The 19,521-nt window shown below is 55.6% G+C and overlaps 2 protein-coding genes across 2 annotated transcripts; both read left to right on the top strand.

Annotated features, from left to right (window-relative positions):
* Window positions 1-3,157: 3,157 nt before the first annotated feature.
* SPCS2 (signal peptidase complex subunit 2) lies at window positions 3,158-12,877 on the top strand. The gene is given in 5 exon segments (XM_065677168.1): window positions 3,158-3,265; window positions 9,607-9,690; window positions 10,426-10,528; window positions 10,531-10,600; window positions 12,691-12,877. Coding segments are annotated over 5 exon segments (483 nt in total). The 5' UTR covers window positions 3,158-3,226.
* A 37-nt stretch (window positions 12,878-12,914) lies between these two features.
* On the top strand, window positions 12,915-18,648 carry NEU3 (neuraminidase 3). Its single transcript, XM_065678950.1, has 4 exons — window positions 12,915-14,182; window positions 15,779-15,833; window positions 15,940-16,179; window positions 17,131-18,648. The coding sequence occupies exons 2-4, from the start codon at window positions 15,807-15,809 to the stop codon at window positions 18,094-18,096; spliced, it is 1,233 nt and encodes a 410-aa protein (XP_065535022.1). The 5' UTR covers window positions 12,915-14,182; window positions 15,779-15,806; the 3' UTR covers window positions 18,097-18,648.
* The last annotated feature ends 873 nt before the right edge of the window (window positions 18,649-19,521 follow it).

Below are 19,521 nucleotides of genomic sequence, written 5' to 3'. Positions count from 1 at the left end.
GAGCCCCAAAACCAGGCCTCAGCTGGTTCTTTGGGTAGTGGGAAGAGGGGAAAAGGTGACATGGGGATGGGAAGAGGGAGCTCCAGAGTCCATCCAGCAGCAGCATCTCCCCAGCTCCACCAAACATCAGCAGAAGGTTCAGGCAATAGAAACCTGCACTCACCAGAAAGGGCTCATCTAGGACATGGTGCTCATGGTTGTTCCCCATAAAGGTAGACTTTGGGGGCTTTCTCCTCTGCTGCGGTGTCTTCCTGGAGGTGCCCTTCTCAGTCCAAGCCCTTGGGGTAGCTCTGTGTGCCAGCACCCAGTGCCCAGCCCCTGGAATGATGATGGACCAAGGCAGAGGAGATGGCGAGGTGAGCACTCGACCCTCCAAATGTGCCCTTCTCAAAGTAACTGCACCCAGTCTGGCAGCAAAAGCCATCATTTCAAACCCCTCCTCTATGGGGAAATACTGAAGTATAAAATGTTCAGTGACTGCGAATTTAAGGTCAGAACATTAAAGGTACAGCCGGGGCCATGAAAGAGGAGAAACAGGGTACTTTATAGATGCTAATGGAGCCATAAGTTGCAGACATGGACGTGTGAGCTCAAAGAGCCTTCTGGAGACCTCCAATCCAACCTCACACCCAAAGCAGGACCATCAGCAATGTTCAGTTCATCAGTTGTGGCTTTGCCTAGCAATTCCACCACCTCCCAGGGTAACCTGGCCCAGAGCTGCACCTCCTCCAGTGAAAAAGTCCCTCCTAACACCCAACCTAACCCTCCCAAATGGAATTTTCATGCCATCTGCTGCTGTTAAGAGTTTGTAGCTGTCCTTCAGGTTGCATTTCACAGAGGGGGCCCTCAAGGCTCAGAGAAAAAGGATTCACTCTGGCTCTGGATGCTGGACCTGCCCATACAGACGCATTATAGAACCACAGAATCACAGAATGGTTTGGGTTGGAAAGGAACTTAAGATCATCCAGTTCCAAACCCCCTGCCATGGGCAGGGACACCTCACACTAAACCATCCCACCCAAGGCTCTGTCCAACCTGGCCTTGAACACCACCAGGGATGGAGCACTCACAGCTTCCCTGGGCAACCCATTCCAGTGCCTCAGCACCCTCACAGTAAAGAACTTCTTATTTCCAGCCTGAACTTCCCCCGTTTCAGTCTGAACCCATCACCCCTTGTCCTGTCACTGCAGTCCCTGATGAAGAGTCCCTCCCCAGCATCCCTACAGGCCCCCTTCAGGTACTGGAAGCTGCACTGAGGTCTCCACGCAGCTTCTCTTCTCCAGGCTCAACAGCCCCAACTTCCTCAGCCTGGCTCCATACAGGAGCTGCTCCAGCCCCTGCTCATCCCCGTGGCCTCCTCTGGACTTGTTCCAGCAGTTCCATGTCCTTTTTATGTTGAGGACACCAGAACTGCACACAATGCTCCAGGTGAGGTCTCACCAGAGCAGAGCAGAGGGGCAGGATCACCTCCTTCGCCCTGCTGGTCACGCTCCTTTGGATGCAGCCCAGGATACGGTTGCTTTCTGGGCTGCGAGCGCACACTGCAGTCACACATGAGGAGCATCACCTCCTAAACCCCGCTCCAGCCCCTCAATGTCTCTCTTGCAGTGAGGGGCCCAGAGCTGAGCACAGGATCCGAGGGGCGGCCTCACCAGTGCCCAGTGCAGGGGCACAATCCCTGCCCTGGCCCTGCTGCCGCACTGGTGCTGATCCAGGCCAGGATGCTGGGGGCTTCCTGGCTGCCTGGGCCCGCGCTGCTCACGCCCAGCTCCATCAATCGGCTCCATTCCCCCTCCTGCCCTCTCCGCCACCGCCCGGCCCCATCCCTCACCCAGCCCCGGTGCCGCCGGCGCTGCCCGCCCTCACCCCACTGCGGCCTGTCCGGGCTGCCCATGGCCTGACAGCGGCTTCCTCGCTGTGAGAAACCCGGCTGGGCGGCCAGGCCCAGAGGGTGCTGGTGAACGGGGGCGCATGGAGGCGGTGACCGCTGTGCGCCTGGGGTGCTGGGTGAGGAGCAGCTCCCCATGACCCGGCTTCAGTGAGTGCTTGAGCCCAGAACCCCACCGTGTGCTGGGCTGCACCCCCAGAGCGTGAGCAGCAGCTCAGGGAGGGGATCCTGCCCCTCTGCTGTGCTCTGGGGAGACCCCCCCTGCAGCCCTGATCCAGCTCTGGGGCAGCAGCACAAGAGGGACGTGGAGCTGCTGGAGCTTTAAGGTCCTTTCCAACTCAAACCATTCCATGATTCTATGATGTGGAAGAGGGGATCGAGTGTGCCCTCAGTGGGTTTGCAGATGACCCCATGTTGGGTGGGACCATTGATCTCCTGAAGGATAGGAGGGCTTTGCAGAGGGATCTGAACAGGATGGATCCATGGGCTGTGGACAGTGTTATCATGTTCAACAAGGCAAACTGTAGGGTCCTGCACTTGGGTCACAACAGCCCCGTGCAACGCTCCTGGCTTGGGGAATTGTGGCTGGAAACTGCCCATGGAACAGGAGCTGGGGGTGCTGAGTGATGGAGCTGAGCGTGAGCAGCTCGGGCCCAGGCAGCCGGGAAGCCCCCAGCATCCTGGCCTGGATCAGCACCAGTGCGGCAGCAGGGCCAGGGCAGGGATTGTGCCCCTGCACTGGGCACTGGTGAGGCCGCCCCTCGGATCCTGTGCTCAGCTCTGGGCCCCTCACTGCAAGAGAGACATTGAGGGGCTGGAGCGGGGCCAGAGAAGGGAATGGAGCTGGTGCAGGGCCTGGAGCCCAAGTGTGATGGGGAACGGCTGAGGGACCTGGGGGGTTCAGATGGAGAAGAGAAGGCTCAGGGGGGACCTGATGGCTCCCTACAAGTGCCTGGCAGGAGGATGGAGCCAGGAGGGGCTGGGCTCTGCTCCCAAGGAACAAGGGATGGGACAAGAGGAACCGGCCTCAAGCTGCCCCAGGGCAGGTTTAGATGGAGCTGAGGAACAATTCCTGCCCCAGAGGGTGCTCAGGCATTGGAACAGGCTGCCCAGGGCAGGGCTGCAGGCACCGGCCCTGCAAGGGTTCACACCCCGTGGAGACGAGGCCTCGGTGCCATGGGGCAGCGCATCCTTAGCGGCGGTGTGCGGTAACCCCGAAGCTCGCCCCCGTCCCGGCTCACCCCATGGCTCCGCGATGCCTCCTCCCGCGCGCTCCCGTCGCCCCCCGCGCGCAGCCAGTCAGGAGCGCGCACGTCGCGCCGTAAGGGCGGAGACAAGATGGCGGCCAAAGGCGGCAGGACCGGGCTGCTCGACAAGGTACCGCGCTGCGGGGCGGCCCCGGCCCTCCCGGTCCCTCCCGGTCCCACCGACAACTCTTACACCCCCCCCCGTTGTTATCCCGCCCTCGGTGTCATCCCCCCGGTCTCTGCTGTGCGCCCGGAGCCCACCCGGCGCAGCCGCCCCACTCTCGGGCCTCAGTGGGGCCACCCCTCACTGCTGAGGGGCATCCCCCGCCTCAGCCGCGGGGCTGCGGGGGGCTCCGCTCCTCGTAGGAGCCGGGCAGTGAACGGCAGAAGAGGCCCCCGGGGGAAATAGGGAGGAAGGAAGCGCTCTGCGGGCGAGCACGTCCGGCCTCGCAAGTGGCAGCCCCGGCCAGATCAGCTGGGGCTCGGTTTTGCCTTGCCCCCGTCAGCGTGGCTGGTCTGGGGCCTGCGAGCGTGCGGCTGCGGGTACAGCCGTGCTGTCCCGGGGGGTGGTTGCCGGCCCAGCGCTGATCGTGGCAGAGATGTCTGCCAGGCAGGACAGAGCCTGGTGCTGAGCCCAGGCTTGAGTCCGTGGTTTAAAGGGACGTGATTGTGGAGTGGGGTTGAGCGCGGCTGGGTTCGAAGTGGTCAGGTGTTTGTTGTAGCTCTTTGTGAGGTTTGGCAGTCTGATAGCTGAAACTAAGGACCTGGAGGCTGCTATGATGATGATGATGATGATGATGATGATGATGACAGGCTGAGAACATTGGGGCTGTTGAGCCTGGAGCAGAGAAGCTGCGTGGAGACCTCAGAGCAGCTTCCAGTGTCTGAAGGGGGCTACAAGGATGCTGGGGAGGGACTCTTCATCAGGGACTGCAGTGACAGGACAAGGGGTGATGGGTTCAGACTGAAACAGGGGAAGTTGAGGTTAGATACAAGGCAGAAGCTCTTCCCTGTGAGGGTGCTGAGGCGCTGGCCCAGGGTGCCCAGAGAAGCTGTGGCTGCCCCATCCCTGGCAGTGCTCAAGGCCAGGTTGGACACAGGGGCTTGGAGCAAGCTGCTCCAGTGGAAGGGGTCCCTGCCTGTGGCAGGGGTTGGGGCTGGATGGGCTTTAAGGTCTCTTCGAACCCAAACCAGTCTGGGATTCAGGGCAGTTTATTTGGCATCTTTCACTGAACTTCAAACCAGAGCTGCCTGCAATTGAAAACACTTTGCTTTTCATCAGTATGTGTATATTCATAATTTCTGAAGGCTACAGTTTTCTTGCCTCAGTTTAAGGTGACGTTATCCTTCCTGTCCCTAAGAGTTTGGTGCTTTTTCTTTAAAGCCGCAGATTAAGTTGTTGAGAGGATGCCTTAGGGGAAGATGTGCTTATGAAATATTTCTCTCTCTTCTGCAATGTGCTCAGCTTTCGGTTTTGAAATGACAAGTGCTTGGTGGTTCAACTTGAAGAACTCTAGAAGTATCGTGCAGTGGAGGCATCCTGCTGCCGTGTTCCGTGGATTCTCAGGTTATTTCAGGATGAGGGGGAGTTGTAGGTAAAGGAAACACAATTTTGGTGCAGGAATTGAACCCTTCAGTGAGAAACATGAACAGTTTCTGCAGGGCTTCTACCTGAAGTACATACACACACTCAGTAACGTTCTGACTTCTTTTCCCTCTGTCTCCATACCGATCTATGTGCCTTTATTTCCTCTCTCTGGATGACTTCAATGAACTCCTGTCATTTCTGTGAGCTGGTGTACATATTGCTGAGGTTTTATCTGGAGAACTGTGGCCTTAGGTCCAGAACTTGTTCAAGCTTTTCTCAGACAGAGAAATGATGGGTTATTGGCAAGGCTTTGAAGTCTATGGACAGGTTGCTTGTTTAGGGTATCTTTTTGTACTTCACTAGTAAGCTAAATCAGGGTGAGTTCAGGGAGATCTGTGGTTGAACTAACCTAATTTTTGTCCTTCTCATGTTCTTTAAGTGTTTGTGATAATCGGGTAGCTCCTCCTGACCTCTCATCACTGAACCAGGGCCACCTAAGATCACACACCCTCCGAATTCACAGTGCAGCAGTGGCCACAGTCCTCAGACACCTGGAGATTTCACCCATGTAGAATCATAGAATAGTTAGGGTTGGAAAGGACCTCAAGATCATCCAGTTCCAACCCCTGCCATGGGCAGGGACACCTCACACTAAACCATCCCACCCAAGGCTTCATCCAGCCTGGCCTTGAACACTGGCAGGGATGGAGCACTCACAACCTCCCTGGGCAACCCATTCCGGTGCCTCAGCACCCTCACAGTAAAGAACTTCCTCCTTAGATCCAATCTAAACTTCCCCTGTTTAAGTTTGAACCCGTTACCCCTTGTCCTGTCACTACAGTCCCTGACGAAGAGTCCCTCCCCAGCATCCCTATAGGCCCCCTTCAGGTACTGGAAGCTGCACTGAGGTCTCCACGCAGCTTCTCTTCTCCAGGCTGAACAGCCCCAATGCTCTCAGCCTGTCTTCATACAGGAGGTGCTCCAGTCCCCTGCTCATCCTCGTGGCCTCCTCTGGACTTGTTCCAGCAGTTCCATGTCCTTTTTATGTTGAGGACACCAGAACTGCACACAATGCTCCAGGTGAGGTCTCACCAGAGCAGAGTAGAGGGGCAGGATCACCTCCTTCGCCCTGCTGGTCATGCTCCTTTTGATGCAGCCCAGGATACGGTTGCTTTCTGGGCTGCGAGCGCACACTGCAGCCGGCTCATGTTCATTTTCTCATCGACCAGCACCCCCAAGTCCTTCTCCGCAGGGCCGCTCTGAATCTCTTCTCTGCCCAACCTGTAGCTGTGCCTGGGGTTGCTCCAACCCAGGTGTAGGACCTTGCACTTGTCATGATTGAAGTTCATAAGGTTGGCATCAGCCCACCTTACAAGCGTGTCGAGGTCCCTCTGGATGGCATCCCTTCCCTCCAGCGTATCAACCGGACCACACAGCTTGGTGTCATCGGCAAACTTGCTGAGGGCGCACTCAATCCCACTGTCCATGTCAGCGATGAAGATGTTAAACAAGACCGGCCCCAACACCGATCCCTGAGGGACACCACTCATTACTGCTGTTACTGTTACTGCAAGCTCCAGGACTAAAACCACTGCCACCTCTGTGACTTCCCTCTGCTCCTGTGCCGCAGAAGCTGCTCTCTAGTGCTGGAGGATGTTGCCTGTGAGTGCAGCCAGGCAGCAGTGGTAATCTGGGAAGAGTGAGGTCCAGAATTTCTTCCTCCAAGGCAGAGGCTGAGCCACCTGGCGCTGAGAACAGCCACACTGACTCACTGGAGTTTGCTACGGCTCTTCCTTCGGGAGGATGAGGAGGGAACTGACCTCCAGTGAGGTGTCACTCGCCTCTGCCACTTCCACATCTCATTTATGCCAGGCTCATGGTGTGCCATGTCACTGTTATCTTGGAATTTATCGGAGACCTGTGGGTTGGGACTCAGCTGGGAGCCTCGAGGGAGATGATGTGCATCATGTACTGAGGCTCTTTCATCCTCCGTCAGCCACAGCGTTGTGTGTCCTGGTTAGAATTGTTTCTGACTCTAAGTTTTAGGAAGGGAGGTTCCTTTTTTACCATCCTCATAATAAAAAGCACAGATTAGATGCAGAAACATTATTCCCCTTGAAGAGTTTATATAATTTGCATTGATGTTCCTCTTGCAGTAGCAACAAACCTTTTTTTACTGTATAACTTATTTATGATTGTAATCCCCAAAGTGCACCATAAACTTGAGAGCAGTGTTTGAAGAGACAAACTAGCTCCCCAGAAGATGTTGCAGGCTAAACTTGACGTAGGTGAGGCTGACAGCAGTGGTAGGAGGGGAAAATATAGTGAAGTTTGTGCTGCCTTTATGATGTGAACATCTTGGAATTTCTCCTGTAGGATTTTTCCCTCTTCCTGCTTATGAGGGAGCTTTGGAACGGGATTTAAATGAAGGTGATGGCTCCAGTCCTGGAGGGTCTGCTGCAAAAGCTGTTCTGCTCTCCCTGCTTTTGGAGATAAGAGGAGAATCTCGTCTGCTGCAGGCAGCTTCTGTACTCACACAATTACTTGTGGTGTCAGATTGGGTTTGTGGCTTTCTGAAATTACATTTCTGATTTCACTTTTAAGTAAGGTCACCACTGGCTGTACTTCAGCTTTTCCTTTAAAGCCGTGTTCTTACATGGATGCTAAATCCACTTTCTAGCTGTAGAACATCGTATTTGCTTCCCATCCAGTACAGGATATGCTCAGGACAAGTGTAATAACCTTCCCTGTGGTTTTTAAACTGAAGGAGTCCAAACACCCAAACTGAAAAGCTGTTTAGAGCTGGTTGTGGGGTTTTTCCCTCCATCAGGCTTGAATGAAAACTTGAGGTTTTGTTTTGAAGCCTTTGGAAGTGCTCAGAATGAACAACTGGTTGGAAAACACCACCCAGCAGCCAGAGGAGCAGATGTGTTTGCATCTGCCAGGCTCCATGGGACATGGGTGCAGCTTCACCTTCCCTCCACAGCCAGGCATGGCTGTTCTGCAGACCCAAGAGGTGATGAAGGCTGGACAGGGTCCCAGGAAGGGCCACAAAGATGGTCCAAGGGCTGGGCAGCACTGAGGAAAGGCTGCGAGAGCTGGGACTGTTCAGCTGGAGAAGGCGCAGGGAGACCTGATCGAATGTGCCAGGAGAAATAAGGGGGCTACAGAGAAGATGGAAGACTCCCTTTGGACAAGGAGTCCCATAGGAAAGCCAGGGGGTAACGGGCACAAGTTACTCGTGGGGAGATTCCAGTTGGACAAAAGAGGAAAACGTTTCCCAGTGAGAAAAACAAGCCATTGGAATAGTCTCCCTGGGGAAGTGGTGACTCCGCAGCGATGAACACTGTTAAGACTGGGCTGGACAGGGTGCTGGACATCTAATGTAGGTCATGCTGTGCCTGGGAAGGTTGAAGGAGACCTTGAGGTCCCTTCAACCTGGGATTCTGATTCCTCTGTCTGAGGGTGAGCACTTGGTGCTAGCAGCCAAATCTCTGCCAGTGCAGCATCCCAGCCTCTCCTAGCTCTTTGGTCCTGCAGATCAGCATGGAAGAGCCAGAGAAGCAGCAGCAGCCACCCTGCAGTGCTGCAGCGTGTAAGGAGGAGTAATCTCAGGGGAACATCTCAACCAAGGTAAAGGGAGAACTAAAGCTTCTGGTTGAAGTCCTAAACTGTGTCCCTGTTACAAGTTCCTTTGACATGAATCTCCTGGGATTATCGAGCTGTTTCTGTCTTGAACCAGCACAGCCTCAGTTACGAGGAACCTGAACAAGAACTGAAGAACTGCTGGTTCAGCTCGTTGTTTCAGATAGCCTAAGATTAGATTCTTTTTGTCTTCCAGTAACGGCTTTATCTCAAAACATGTGTCATGTGGGCTTTACATCTACCCTTAAAGGGCTGGTTCCCTGTTAGAGATCTGGGTCAGTTAAATATCACCGATGCTATCCGGCCATTCCAGTGTCAGGTGGTGTGGGACAGAGAGCAAGAAGCGAGAATCCAGCAAGAATTCCTGCTCTGGATCCACATAAAATACTTTGTAAGTTCCTGACCTGAGAGCTCTTTCTCAGTCTGTCTCCTGCCAGGGAATGGAAATGAACTCTTTTGGTAGTTAATAAATCCAACATGGGAGCTTCAGGAGCAGGAAATACCACGAGTGGAGTTGAGGATTGCTTCTAACAGCAGCTAAAATTCGAGCTCCAGTCACTCAACTGGTCGAAGTAACACACAGGGCTCAAACTCACGTGTCCAACTGTGGCTAAAAGGAATAATGCCACCAAAAATAATATCATTCCAGGGAAAAAGAGCCCTTTTGAGGAAATGAGCTGTTGCATCTGACTCATGATTGATAAAGGACCTGTTTCTGTGGAAAACCTGGATATAGAAAAGCAGCAGAGACTTTTGATTTCATTCTGGAGGATGGTTGGACTGAAACTTCATTTCTTGTGGTACATTTGGATTCTCCCCTTGTACCTGGATTGTTAAAGGGGCCTTGAAATTCTTCCTTCTGTCATCAACCCCCAAAGTGTTTGCCACAGCTTGGCTGGAAAGCAGGAATGCATTCAAAGGCAAGAGTTAAGTCCTAACGGATGCTTTCTGCAGCAACCACAGAACCTAAACTAGAGTAAAACTGATGTAAAAAGTCACTTTTTGGGTGTCTGTGACAAGGTTTAAAAGCTTAAATCCATAAAGGTAATGGGTAGCATGGTGCTGAGGTGGTGGTGGCTTCGACACAACTGTGTAATCCAATGGATCCTTCCCATCTCTAGTCTGGTTTTCGCAACCAGGCAGCTGTTGTCTGGGTTGTCTCCCATCTTTGTGCTCATGACACAATATTAAAATGAAAAGCCACTTCTGTTTTTAACTTCCTTTTGTTCCTGTTGCAGTGGAAGATAGATGACAAACCAGTGAAAATTGACAAATGGGACGGTTCAGCTGTGAAAAATTCCTTGGACGATTCTGCCAAAAAGGTAATGCCTGTAACCCCTGATCACTGAATTGTGGAATGGTTTGGGTTGGAAAGGACCTTAAGATCCTCCAGTTCCAACCACTGCCATGAGCAGCGACACCTTCCACTGGAGCAGCTTGCTCCAAGCCCCTGTGTCCAACCTGGCCTTGAACACTGCCAGGGGTGGGGCAGCCACAGCTTCTCTGGGCACCCTGTGCCGGCGCCTCAGCACCCTCACAGGGAAGAGCTTCTGCTTTAGATCTAACCTCAACTTCCCCTGTTTCAGTTTGAACCCATCACCCCTTGTCCTGTCACTGCAGTCCCTGATGAAGAGTCCCTCCCCAGCATCCTTGTAGCCCCCTTTAGACACTGGAAGCTGCTCTGAGGTCTCCACGCAGCTTCTCTGCTCCAGGCTCAACAGCCCCAGTGTTCTCAGCCTGGCTTCATACAGGAGGGGCTCCAGCCCCTGATCGTCCTCGTGGCCTCCTCTGGACTTGCTCCATCAGCTCCATCTCCTTCATTATGTTGAGGATCCCAGAACTGGACACAGTGCTGCAAATGAGGTCTCACCAAAGCAGAGCAGAGGGGCAGGATCACCTCCTTTGACCATTCTTGATGCTGATAATTAATTTTGCATCAAGCTGCTGCTCAGTTTATCCATGTAATTGAGTCTGGTTTATCTAAATCCATTCCAGAAGCAGTTTATCCCATTTATGAGAAGCACAAAACAATCTCAGCTCTGTGTTTTCTCCTTCAGGTTCTCCTCGAGAAGTACAAGTACGTCGAAAACTTCCGCCTGATCGACGGCCGCCTCATCATCTGCACAATCTCATGTCTCTTTGCCATTGTAGCTTTGATTTGGACTACCTGCACCCCTTTCCTGAATCCAAACCTGTCCTTGCCTTTTGTGTTGTATCATATCCTTTACAGATGTTTGCATTTATACCAAAAAGGGTTTATTTTCCCCACAAAGCACAAAACCCCTTTTTCTCTGTATTCCCAGTTTTCAGGCCTGGGGGGAATTTCACTTTTCATGGTGTGGAGATCAGCTGATAATCATATTGTTTCCATGTGATGGCAAAATTCCTGCCTGTCTGGGTGTGACCACAGTGAAATCTGGGAGATGTGTGTGTCCAGCCTTGCAGCATGGCTCACATCAGAGAGGTCACAGCTCCTGGGCAGCTGGTCAGCTCTCCGGACCTCAGACACAGACCATGTGGAGACTGCTCCACTTTGATGTATTAATCCCAAAATGAAGATCAGCTATTGAAAGCTTCAGGGGGTTGTTTTGGGTTGATTTTGTATTTATTCTGTCCATAATCTGATTCCAGGGGAGAAATCTGCTCTTTACCTATGCAACATATCAGGTACGAGCGTGCAAAGTGAAGCTTCTCTGGGCACCCTGTGCCAGCGCCTCAGCACCCTAACAGGGAGCAGTTTCTGCCTAAGAGCTCATCTCAGTCTCCCCTCGGGCAGGTTCAAGCCATTCCCCTTGGCCTGGCCCTACAGGCCCTTGTCCAAAGCCCCTCTCCAGGTTTCCTGCAGCCCCTTTAGGCACTGGAGCTGCTCTCAGGTCTCCCCTTCAGGAGCCTTCTCTTGTCCAGGCTGCCCCAGCCCAGCTCTCTCAGCCTGGCTCCAGAGCAGAGCTGCTCCAGCCCTCGCAGCATCTCCATGGCCTCCTCTGGCCTCGCTCCAGCAGCTCCACATCCCTCTTGTGTTGGGAGCAATGGCAAAGATTGATGAAAATCTCCCCAATGGGCCTGTTTGGAGCGGTGGTATCATGAGAGGTGGTTAAATGCTGGTGTGTGAGGGGATCCAACCGATTTCTCTGCCATATTTCTGCTTCCAAGTGCAGCTCCGTAGTTTCCTTAACTTACCTTTGCACATATTTTGTGATGATGGGAATCCTGACCATCTATACCTCATATAAAGAAAAGAGCATTTTCCTTGTAGCTCACAGAAAAGACCCCGCGGGGATGGACCCCGATGACGTTTGGCAGCTCTCCTCCAGTCTCAAACGGTATCTTGGGATTAGTGTGAATGTGGTACCAGCATGGCTTTGGGTTGCCTGTGCTACCATGGGCAGCAAAGCTGTGTTTTGGGAAGGAAATGAAGGGAAAATACTGGTGTTTGTGGAGTGGGAATATGCACTTTCTACAAAGGAATGGTGACCAAGTCATGATCTTGGTGGCTTTCCAGGCAGTTTCATAGAATCGTGGAATGGTTTGGGTTGGAAGGGACCTTAAACCTCATCCAGTTCCAACCCCTGCCATGGGCAGGGACCCCTTCCACTGGAGCAGCTTGCTCCAAGCCCCTGTGTCCAACCTGGCCTTGAGCACTGCCAGGGATGGGGCAGCTACAGCTTCTCTGTTCAATTCATTCCAGTGTCCCACCACCCTCACAGGGAAGAGCTTCTGCCTTATCTCCAACCTGAACTTGCCCTGTTTCAGTCTGAACCCATCACCCCTTGTCCTATCACTGCAGTCCCTGATGAAGAGCCCCTCTCCAGCATCCTTGTAGCCCCCTTCAGATACTGTAAGGCTGGATTTGTGATCAATATTCACCAGAGGGTATTATCACAGGGAAGCACCACATGTGCATGTGGAGAAGTTAATCATGAGGAGTATAAAACCTTTAATCGTGTTATAATTAACACCCACATGCCGCAGCTGTTAGTGCCCATGTGGGCACCTCCACCCTGGGGGCTTCCCCCTTAGCAAAGATGAGGATTTCTCCTCTCAGAATCATGGAATCAGGGAGGTTGGAAAAGACCTTCAGGATCATCCAGTCCAACCATTCCCAGCACTGCCAAGGCCACCCCTGCCCCATGGCACTGAGGCCTCGTCTCCACGGGGTGTGAACCCTTGCAGGGCCGGTGCCTGCAGCCCTGCCCTGGGCAGCCTGTTCCAATGCCTGAGCACCCTCTGGGGCAGGAATTGTTCCTCAGCTCCATCTAAACCTCATCTTCTTGCTGTTGTCTCAACTAAGCCAGGCTCAAGCTGTGCTTTCCCTGGCCCTGCAGGTTTGATGACAAATACACCCTGAAGGTGACGTTCATCAGCGGCAGAACCAAGCAGCAGAGGGAAGCTGAGTTCACCAAATCCATTGCCAAGTTCTTTGATACCAATGGCACGTTGGTGATGGAGGCCTACGAGCCCGAGGTATCCAAGCTTCACGACAGCTTGGCCATGGAGAGGAAAACCAAGTGACCGGGATGCTGCCGGGAATGTGCTCAGTGAACACCAATAAAGCAACATGAGAAGAGGGCATCATGTTTGTCCTGAACCCCTACACTGTTCTGCATGAGTTGGGAGGGTTTATATCGCATCCAAGATTACCTCTCTTGGATTAGAATCCATCATTATAATCTTGAAGCCAGGCTTTTTAAAATCAGATCCCAGATGGTTTTCATCCTGAATTTGGGATTTATATTCTCAAATCCAGGATTTTTCAGTCTCGACTCCTGGATTTTTCATCTCAAATGCCATAGTTTTTTAATCCTGAATCCAGGATTATCAATCTCAAATCTCATTCTTGTATCCACTATTTTTATTGTCAGATCCCAGATTTTTTTAATCTTAAACTCAGCATCTTTCATCCTGAATCTTGAATTTTTTCCATTTTAAAATCCAGGATTATTGATCTCAAATCCCAGACTTTTTAATATCAAATTCAGCATTTTTAATCTCAAATCCAGGGTAATCTTAAATCTCGTATTTTTCATCTCATATTCTTGATTTTTCAATCTAGAATCCCAAGATTTTTAATCTAATCCAAGGTTATCAATCTCAAGTCCCATACTTCTGAATCCCAAGGGTTTTAATCTCAAATCCAGGTTTATCCATCTCAAATCCTGGATTTTTAATCTCTTTTCAATCTTGAGTCCAGGATTTTTAACCTTGAATCCCAGACTATTCGGATGCCGATGTCAAAGCTGCCCCTGTACCCTCAACGTCCTTCAAACGGCCAGTGCATGAAGACTTCTCCAACAGGAGGCATCTCGCTTGTTCCCGTTTTACCTCTCCGTGTGCGGAATATTCAGCGTTCCCTTTCCCGTTAGGAATTCAGGACAAACCCTCCCGCATCACAAACACGTTTCCTTTATCCGGCTGGGGACAGGATGGGTTTGTATAAACCCCTTTCATGTGATGGGGGGGGTGATAAACCCGCTTCTTGTCTATGTTCCATCACGGAGCTTCCCGGTACAGCCCGTGTCCGCCCGCCCCTTTGCCCGTTTGTCCCAGCCCCTGCCCCGGCCCCGCCTCCTGGAAACGGGCCCTTGCCAACGGCCGGGGTTTTGGGGTGGGTTTGGGTGCTTTTAGTCAATGAACGGCACTAACGGGCGTTGAACGTGTCCAGGAGCACCCCCGGCGCGTTCCGTGGCTCAGGCCTGGGGGGGGGAGCCCCGTGAAACGGCTCCGAACCGAGCATCCCCCCCCCCGCACCTCCGCGGCACCGGGCAGGAAGGGGCGGGACGGGGCGGAGCGGCCCCGGCGGAGGGGAGGCTGTGGCTGGTGAGGAGCGGGTGGCATGGGGGGTACAGGGGATATGGGGGGGTATAGGGGGTACAGGGGATATGGAGGGGTATGGGGGTACAGGGGATATAGGGGGGTATAGGGGGTACAGGGGATATGGGGGGGTATAGGGGGTACAGGGGATATGGAGGGGTATAGGGGGTACAGGGGATATGGGGGGGTATAGAGGACATGGGAGGTACAGGGGATATGGGGGGGTATAGGGGACATGGGGGGTACAGGGGATATGGGGGGGTATAGGGGACATGGGGGGTATAGGGAGTACAGGGGATATGGGGGGGTATAGGGGACATGGGGGGGTATAGGGGACATGGGGAGTATAGGGGGTACAGGGGAGATGGGGGGGTATAGGGGACATATGGGGGGTTTAGGGAGTACAGGGGACATGGGGGGGTATAGGGGACATATGGGGGTATAGGGGACATATGGGGGTATAGGGGACATGGGGGGTATAGGGGGTACAGGGGACATAGGGGGGGTATAGGAGACCGGGGGGGGGGTATAGGGGGTACAAGGGACATGGGGGCGATCAGTGCACAGGGGGGTGTAGGGGAGCAGGGGGGAATCGGTGTGTGCTGGAGCTGGGTTATGAGGTGCACAGGGGAGAATGTACACGGGGGGGGTGTTGGGATATGGGGGTGCACGGGGGGTACCGGGAGGTTTGGGTCTGGAAGGGATTGGAGCATGAGGGATTTAGGGGTGCACGGGGGGTGCATGGAGAGTTGGGGTATGGGAGTGCATGGAGGGGTACAAAGGGGAAGGGGGCTCTGGGGGTGCAGGGGAGAGTTGGGCCGGGGGGTACAGGGGGGCCCGGGTGTTGGGGGGTAAGGGGGGATCAGCGCATGTGGGGAGTCGGGCTATGGGGGTGCATGGGGGGGTACATGGATAGATGGGGTATAGGGGTGCAGGGTGGTAAATGGGGGAGTCGGGCAGGGGAGGGGTGGAATAGGGGGGTACAGTGAAATGGGGAGGGATGATGGGGAGATTGGTGCATGTGGGGAGTTGGGCTGTAGGGGTGCCCGGTGGGGGTACATGGGAGTTAGGGGGGGTACATGGGGGAGTTGGGCTATGGGGGTACATTGGGGGGGTGGTTTGGGCATTGAGGATGGGGGGATCGGTGCATGCAGGGGTGTGGGAGGGAGAGAGGACAGGAGGGGTGCAGGGGGCTGCATGGGGGGGGGGGGGTGACCGGGTGACCCTCATGGGGTGATGCATGAAGGGGGGGGGGATTTGGGTTATGGAGGTGCAGGGGGGTTGCAGTGACAAGGTGGGGGGGGGGAGCCAGGAGGGAGGAGTGCATGAGGGGTCTGGGACATTGGGGGTGCATGGGGGGATTGGGACATTGGGGGTGCATGGGGGGATTGGGACACTGGGGCCACAGGAACTCCAGGCTGGGGACACCGAGGGATGCGGATGGGGATGCGGATGGGGGTTCCTGCAGGTGCAGGGCCCTTGGACCATGGGTGCTGGGGGGGCAGTAGGGGAGCCCCACAGGGACACAGAGGGACGGAGAGGACAGTGCTGTGTGACCCCACCGAGGAGCTTCATTCTTACCCCCCCTTCCACCCCGCACAGGGCCCAGGGAGGGCACGAGGGCATCACCATGTCCCAGCCCATCTCCTGCCCCAAGGTGAGCCCCATCCCTGCATCCCCGTCCTGGGGGACATCAGGGAGACACCCCCCCCCCCCCCTTTACCCTCATTTGACCCTTCACATCTGAGCTTCCCACACTGCAGGAGCAGGAGGATGGTGGGGAGACCCCCCCCAAGCCACCACCATTGGGATCCCCGCTTCTCTTCCCTTGGGAGACGCTGTTCCGGCAAGCGAGCGGGGTCACCTACCGCATCCCTGCGCTGCTCTACATCCCATCAGCAGCCACATTCCTGGCCTTCGCCGAGAAGCGTTCCTCACCCAGGGACGAGGATGCCAAGTACCTGGTGCTGCGGCGGGGCCGGCGGCACGGCCCCTCGGTGCAGGTAAAACCAACCTGGGCTGCAGGAGCAAGGGGTGCTCTCCATCCCCAGGAGTGATGGGGGGGGTTTGGGGTGCATCCCATGGCTTGTGTCCTGGGAATGCCCCATCCCTGGCAGTGCTCAAGGCCAGGTTGGACACAGGGGCTTGGAGCAAGCTGCTCCAGTGGAAGGGGTCCCTGCTGGGGCAGGGGTTGGAGCTGGAGGAGCTTTAAGCTCCCTTCCAAATCAACCATTCCAACCCCGTGCTCCAGGCTTGGGGAATTGTGGCTGGAACAGGAGCTGGGGGTGCTGAGTGATGGAGCTGAGCGTGAGCAGCTCGGGCCCAGGCAGCCGGGAAGCCCCCAGCATCCTGGCCTGGATCAGCACCAGTGCGGCAGCAGGGCCAGGGCAGGGATTGTGCCCCTGCACTGGGCACTGGTGAGGCCGCCCCTCGGATCCTGTGCTCAGCTCTGGGCCCCTCACTGCAAGAGAGACATTGAGGGACTGGAGCGGGGCCAGAGAAGGGAATGGAGCTGGGGCAGGGCCTGGAGCCCAAGTGTGATGGGGAACGGCTGAGGGACCTGGGGGGTTCAGATGGAGAAGAGAAGGCTCAGGGGGGACCTGATGGCTCCCTACAAGTGCCTGCCAGGAGGATGGAGCCAGGAGGGGCTGGGCTCTGCTCCCAAGGAACAAGGGATGGGACAAGAGGAAGCGGCCTCAAGCTGCCCCAGGGCAGGTTTAGATGGAGCTGAGGAACAATTCCTGCCCCAGAGGGTGCTCAGGCATTGGAACAGGCTGCCCAGGGCAGGGCTGCAGGCACCGGCCCTGCAAGGGTTCACACCCCGTGGAGACGAGGCCTCAGTGCCATGGGGCAGGGGTGGCCTGGGCACTGATGGGAACGGTTGGACTGGATGAGCTGAAAGGGCTTTTCCAACCCGGTTGATTCCATGATTCTCTGTCCCCTCCTTCCCGCAGTGGGGCCCAGTTCAGGACCTGTCAGCGCTGACCCTTCCCGGCCGCCGCACCATGAGCCCGTGTCCCCTTTACGACTCCACGAACGGCACCGTCTTCCTCTTCTGCATCTGCGTGGAGCAGGGCCGGTCAGAGCGGTGCCAGCTCTGGCGCGGCTGCAGCGCCGCGCGCCTCTGCTTCGCCACCAGCACCGACGGCGGCCGCACCTGGAGCCCGCTGCGGGACGTGACGGATGAGGCCATCGGCACTGACCTGTCCCGTTGGGCCACCTTCGCCGTGGGGCCGGGCCATGGCATCCAGCTGGATTCGGGGCGCTTGGTGGTGCCGGCGTACGCCTACTACATCCATAGGCGCCTGTGCGGGCTCCTGCCGCTGCCCTGCTCCACGCAGCAGCATTCCCTTGTGTTTTACAGCGATGACAACGGGCGCCGCTGGCACAAAGGCGCCCTGCTCGGTGGGCAGCGGACGGGCGAGTGCCAAGTCGCCCAAATCCCTGGGGATGATCCCGACGTTCCCATGCTCTATTGCAGCGCGCGGGCACCGCAGGGGTGCCGGGCTGTGGCGCTCAGCACCGACCTCGGCCTGCGCTTCCAGCCCCCGGTGCAGTGCCCGGTGCTGGGTGAGCCCCCGCAGGGGTGCCAGGGCAGCGTCGTGAGCTTCCCCGCTCCGCACCGCACCGGCACCGGCCCCGCGCCGGCCTGGCTGCTCTACTCGCATCCCATCGACCGGCACCGGCGCCGCGATCTGGGCCTCTACGTGAACCCCTCGCCGCTGGACCGGGACGGGTGGTGGCACCCATGGGTGCTGCGGGAGGGGCCGGCCGGGTACTCGGACCTGGCTGCGTGTCCCGGCGGGGTCTTTGGGTGCCTGTTTGAGTGCGGCGCTGACAGCGCCTGTGAGGAAATCGCCTTCTGCCTCTTCAGCCTGGGCACCTCCAGCCGCGGCGAGCAGAGCATCGGCGCCTCCTGAATGGAGCCGGCTTCGAGGGGGGAGCATTCCCGAGCGCTGGATCCTGGAGCGCGGCAGGGCCGGGGCCTCGCCGGACACTTGGGATGCGCAGCATCGCAGAGCTTTTATTTCGGTCAGAATGAACGTTTGGCTTTTTAATCACCCATCAAAGAGATGGGAGGGGGGGGGGGTGTGCTGTCAAGGGGATGCCTGGCTCCGGGAATGCTGCTGCTTCATCAGGAATCAGGAGTTTTCCCCCTTGGTGCCGCCACAAACAGGAGATTCCCTGGGGGAAGATACCCGCAAGTGGTGGCTTAGTTGGAAATATCTCAATTCCTGTGTCCTTCCCATGGGCAGAGGGAGAATTCCCGGTTTTTACCGTTTTTAATCCCGTTCTATTCACTTTCCTTGTTCAGGCTGAGCTTTGTCCTGTATTCCCATGGGAAAAGCACTCAGATCTCTCTGGGGTGGTTTAGTCTGCTCCATAGGGACAGGTTGTGGTATCCCAGTGGTAACAGCGACCTCATGCCTCTGTTGCTGCCAAATAAAATCCTTCCCAAAGGGGTGAATCCAGCCAATACTGGGAAAATCCTACGGGATTTGACCCTGCTGGGAAAAGATGGGGATGCCCCCAAGCATCACCACCTCCCGCTCCATCCCACCGCTGCCATTTGGACACACAGCACAGGGGACATGGAGGGGACCCATGGCAAGGCAGGGAAGGGGATCAAGGAAAGCTGTGGGATTTGGGGACTTTGGCTTCTTGGGATGGGGTTTGAGGGAGGTTTGAGGGGGGAGTGATGGAGGATGGAGGGACATGGATGAGTTCTGGGGGTGTGGGATATGGTGGAGTGATGGGGATATGGGATATGGAGTCCAAGCCGGGATGGGGACAGGCAGGAGGGGACAGATGAGAGAGGACAGGCAGGATGGAGGCAGGATGGGATGGGGACAGGAGCAGGCAAGACAGGGACAGGCAGAATGGGGACAGGTAAGATGAGGACCGGGTGAGATGGGGATGGGGACAGGAGCAGGCAAGACAGGGACAGGCAGAATGGGGACAGGTAAGATGAGGACCAGGTGAGATGGGGATGGGGACAGGGACAGGCAGGAGAAGTCCGAGGTAGGATGGGGAGAGGAAGGACTGGGACAGGCAGCAGAGGATGGGCAGAACAGGGACAACAGGAGAGTTCAGGCAGGATGGAGACAGAAGGGGATAGGGGGAACAGGGATGGGCAGAATGAGTCCAAGGCAGGATGGGGACAGATAAGAAGGGATGGGATGGGACCAGGGACAGGCAGAATGGAGACAAGCGGGACAGGGACAGGCAGCCAGAGTCCAAGGTGGGAGAGGCAAGAGGGGACAGGCAGAGATGGAGACAGGGATGGGCAGGATGGGGACAGTCAGGATGAGTTCGAGGCAGGAGGGGGCAGCATGGGGACAGTC

This window comes from Lathamus discolor, chromosome 4, assembly GCF_037157495.1.
Source record: "Lathamus discolor isolate bLatDis1 chromosome 4, bLatDis1.hap1, whole genome shotgun sequence".
Lineage (NCBI taxonomy): Eukaryota > Metazoa > Chordata > Aves > Psittaciformes > Psittacidae > Lathamus > Lathamus discolor.
The sequence above is the reverse complement of the archived record's forward strand: the minus strand, read 5'-3'. Positions and strand labels throughout refer to the sequence as shown.

Bases quoted from the DNA above. Each gene is read 5' to 3' on its own strand.
- NEU3 (XM_065678950.1), top strand. From the start codon at position 15,807: ATGTCCCAGCCCATCTCCTGCCCCAAG. The intron at 15,834-15,939 runs GTGAGCCCCATC...CCCACACTGCAG, and splicing joins AGCCCATCTCCTGCCCCAAG to GAGCAGGAGGATGGTGGGGA. The intron at 16,180-17,130 runs GTAAAACCAACC...TCCTTCCCGCAG, and splicing joins GGCACGGCCCCTCGGTGCAG to TGGGGCCCAGTTCAGGACCT.